Source organism: Penaeus vannamei, chromosome 35, assembly GCF_042767895.1.
Source record: "Penaeus vannamei isolate JL-2024 chromosome 35, ASM4276789v1, whole genome shotgun sequence".
Lineage (NCBI taxonomy): Eukaryota > Metazoa > Arthropoda > Malacostraca > Decapoda > Penaeidae > Penaeus > Penaeus vannamei.
In genome coordinates, this window is record NC_091583.1 from 28,627,591 (window position 1) to 28,631,714 (window position 4,124).

The 4,124-nt window shown below is 44.2% G+C and overlaps 1 protein-coding gene across 1 annotated transcript; it reads right to left on the reverse strand.

Annotated features, from left to right (window-relative positions):
- Positions 1-229: 229 nt before the first annotated feature.
- On the reverse strand, positions 230-4,039 carry LOC113824554 (uncharacterized). The gene is made up of 5 exons (XM_070113828.1): positions 3,942-4,039; positions 2,225-2,368; positions 1,549-1,653; positions 1,124-1,380; positions 230-993 (listed from the first exon to the last, which is right to left on the reverse strand). Exons 1-5 carry the CDS (start codon positions 4,011-4,013, stop codon positions 543-545), a joined length of 1,029 nt encoding a protein of 342 aa, XP_069969929.1. The 5' UTR covers positions 4,014-4,039; the 3' UTR covers positions 230-542.
- Positions 4,040-4,124: the final 85 nt, after the last annotated feature.

The following is a 4,124-nucleotide window of genomic DNA, read 5'->3' on the forward strand; positions in this document are numbered from 1 at the left end:
ATATACATATATACATATATACATATATATATACATATACATACATATATATATATATATATATATACATATATATACATTATATATATATATCATATATATATATATATGTATATATGTATATATACACTACATATTATATACATTATATTATATATATATATATATTATATATACAATATATATATATATATATATATATATATATATATATATATATATACAAACACACACACACATACACACATATATACATATCGAGAGACAAACAGATAGACAGAAACATACATATAGACCGACAGACAACAAATCCATATATCAAAGTGCCTGCTCGCGGGGTACAGACATCCAAGCCGGGGGCCTTTGCCTCAACCGCCCAACCGCCTGGGTCCAACCACCACACAGGGAAGACAGTTGCCAGTTGCCGGATTCCAAAAAGCTTTAGTGAAATGACTTGAAAAAGGAATATCTAAAGGATGTAAATCTTCACTTCGCTGTACATGTCTCTGTGAAGTTGTAATTGATAAAGAGGCATCTTTGGCTCACTTCCGGAACATGAAATAGTCACAATGGGACATAGGCACCGTGCCTATCCTGTTGACCATTTTAACAGAAGAAAAATTATCAACGTCTATATGGCCCACGGGGACGTAACCCTGGGCAGCGAGCATCAGTGCGATAACCCGAGTCACCAGCTCTCCATACCCGCGACTTTGATACCCTTCCAAGGTCATCATGGTGCCCATCGCTCCGTAGAATGAAGTTGTGACCCAAGCTACAGGCTCCTCCTCGTCCCCAGCGAACGGCACGTTCTCAATGTCCACGCAGGTTTCCTCTTCTACGCTCGGGTCTTGGTATAGGCCGACCGAAGGGGCGTGCTTCGTGATGTGAACCATGTCGTCGAGAGTCCTGCATATGTCGTACTCCGCTGTGTTCCTCATGAGGCTGACTCCAGCCCTGCCCAGCCGTGCTACCCGGAATCCAGCTGGACACCTTTAAGGGTAGACGTTGCAACGGGACAGTGACTAAGTATTAAGATTCATAATGTGGTTCATTCTTTTTGCCTCAATATTATGATGGTGTTTTTGCTTCCGACTAAATGTGTGTGTAACGTCTTACTTACCGGATTGGATTCTCCGCCAGATAAGCATGAGGATCCCCAATATTATCACCAGTATAAGTGCAGCATTTATTGATCGTCAGTTCCTGGCCTCCCTTGTCCTCCACGACGTCCTTCACGGTGTCCACCAGATACTCAGGCACGTGGAACACGCACAGCCTTCCCTTCCAGTCGATCAGCTGCGACTGCATCAGGGACTCCTTCAGCAGGGGGACCTCCTCCTCCCGACAGTGGACGGCCAGCAAGGTGTTCGACGGTTGCTGAAACACGTCACACAGATCATGGCTGAGATTGTTCCGGCAACCCAACGACCTGCTCATTACGCCGTCGTTTCCTTGCCATCGCTCTTGCCATTATCGTCATATGACTGATAACGAACAAGACGCTTCATTTGCAAAACACAAAGTGAGGGAGATTTAGTTGCTCACCAAATACCGCCACATAACAACATGGGAATCGGGGTGATCTCTCAAGGTGTAGAAAGTGCATTCCCGAGCATGACCTCGACCATGGAGGAGGAGGCTGTTATGGACCTGTGGGATGAAGGGCTTGTTAATTGGGCGCATAGATAAAGTAGAGAAAGAACGTTAGATAATAATAGGCATGAGAAGGATATTGCGCATACACGGTCATGATTTAAGTAACAATCATGCGCTCACATCCATGCTAAGCCCACATCATAAAATGAATTATATTCATGACAACGTTTTAGTGAGTCACAGCGGTATTCTGTGCCATATTTGGTTTACTTTGCTGCAGTTTTCTTCCACTTTTAAGTTTGTAACAACTCTTTAAGTCGTTTAAGTCGTTTTTGTGTCGTTTATCAGTGTTTGAAGTTGACAACAATTTCGAGCTTGTTATGTTATTTGCCCAAAACCCTAATGGAGGCGGGTTTGTTGATAATTGACAGTCATTACATATTTTAGCCATAGCAGAAAGGGAAGTCATCTTGCCTCTACCATGACTGGGACAGAATTGTCTGTCCCAGTCTTGACGGTGTATGTCATATGTCATTATGGCATGACGGGTATAGGCGTGCCCGCCATTAAATCTCTCTCTCTCTCTCTCTCTCTCTCTCTCTCTCTCTCTCTCTCAAACACTTACGGAATTAGCGAAGGGCGAATTCCCCTTGATTCTGCGTGCGAGATCGACCATCCCTTCCGTGACAACAGTGAAGGGGTCTTCCTTCTGCCCCCAGTGTAGGCGTCGCCGCTCCGGCTTCGAGCAGAGACCGACAAGAGGCCTGGCCTGAAATCACAAAAGAAATGTTACTCAACTATTACTCTGCCTGTGAATTTTGTGCATGACTGATTGACTGAATCACGTGACGCGTAAATAGTGGCGTATTTTATACGTTTGATGTGCACTAAGGATAAAATTATCGAGTGGTTCTGCATGTAAACAAAACCTTTTTGAAATTGCATTTGCGTGAAATCTGATCAAAACATACACTGATAATGCATACTTTATACATTCCACAATTCATAATCATTTATTGTCTGATTTTATGATATAAAGAAATATCAAGAATAGTAGTAGTCCATGTGCGAGCAGGCAATATGAAATTTCAGCGTCTTAAAGGTAGTGTAAAACGCTGGCTGCAATCTTCATTTGTATATCAATAAAAGCTCTCCATATGGACGCAAAACCGGAAGTCTTATCGAGTTTTTATCAGCGTAGCATCTACCGCCCCCCCCCCCGCCCGCTGGGACCATCTAAATATCGTCACTCCCTTTGTCCTTATCATTTCATTTCTACTGAAGTCTAACGCCATCCCATTAGTCATGTAGTATGCACTGTCATGTCATTTTACTCTCAATTTCTGAAGAAAAAAAATCCGGGAAAAACAACGGCTTATCTTGGGAAGGATCAGAAGCCCCAGGCAGTGAAAGTAAAAAAAAAAAATAAATAAATAAAAAAAATAAAAATAATAAATCTGAATTTTTTCGGTTTTGTTTTGGTTCCTTACGCAAGCTAACTACTTCTTTGGGTTAGTGAGCTTTGGGACTACTGTACATATGCTGGTGCCCCTAAGATTAAGATTCCAAGCTTATCCCACCTTCCTCGTTTCGCGGAGAGTTTGAAATAGGAAGTGAAAGCTGTAAAAGTAGACCGTGCTTTTTTTATATTAATAGGGAAGATAATGATTACAGCAAATATTAATCAAATCTATTGTACTATCATAGAAATGGTTTCAACAGGAGAGGCTTGGGCCACTGTTCGTGACGTCATGCCCGAGGTACGTAGTAAACAACCCATTTCGAAACAGCCTGAACAGACCTTATATTCTATTGGTCTTAGATAACTTTATACCTTTCGTCACGGTCTCCCTTGAGGCCTTCAGACCTACCGAAGGCTCTGAAGATCGTGAAGGGGGGAGGGAAGGGGGGGAGAGGAGGGATGGAGGGAAGGGGGGAAGAGGAGGGATGGAGGGAAGGGGGGGAGAGGAGGGATGGAGGGAAGGGGGGGAGAGGAGGGATGGAGGGAAGGGGGGGAGAGGAGGGATGGAGGGAAGGGGTGGAGAGGAGGGATGGAGGGAAGGGGTGGAGAGGAGGGATGGAGGGAAGGGGTGGAGAGGAGGGATGGAGGGAAGGGGTGGAGAGGAGGGATGGAGGGAAGGGGTGAAGAGGAGGGATGGAGGGAAGGGGTGGAGAGGAGGGGGAGGGAAGGGGTGGAGAGGAGGGATGGAGGGAAGGAGGGAGAGGGGGAAGAGGAAGAAAGAGTCTCTCTCTCTTTCTCTTTCTCTCTCCTCTGTCTCTGTCTCGCAAGAGGAATCTCTGCAAGAACCCCTCAATGTGCTTCTATTTTTGATGGGACTCACCGTATACTGGTATCCTAGCCTCTCGAACTTGCATAGAAGGAATAAGTTCACTTGTAGGGGATTTTGAAGCATGTTGTAAACGAGGCTGGGTATATATGAACCACGTTTTCATTTGTAGGAACATTGATCTTTACTGCCAAAGACATTGCTTGTTTCCTCTTAAAAACAACGTATCTAAACGTA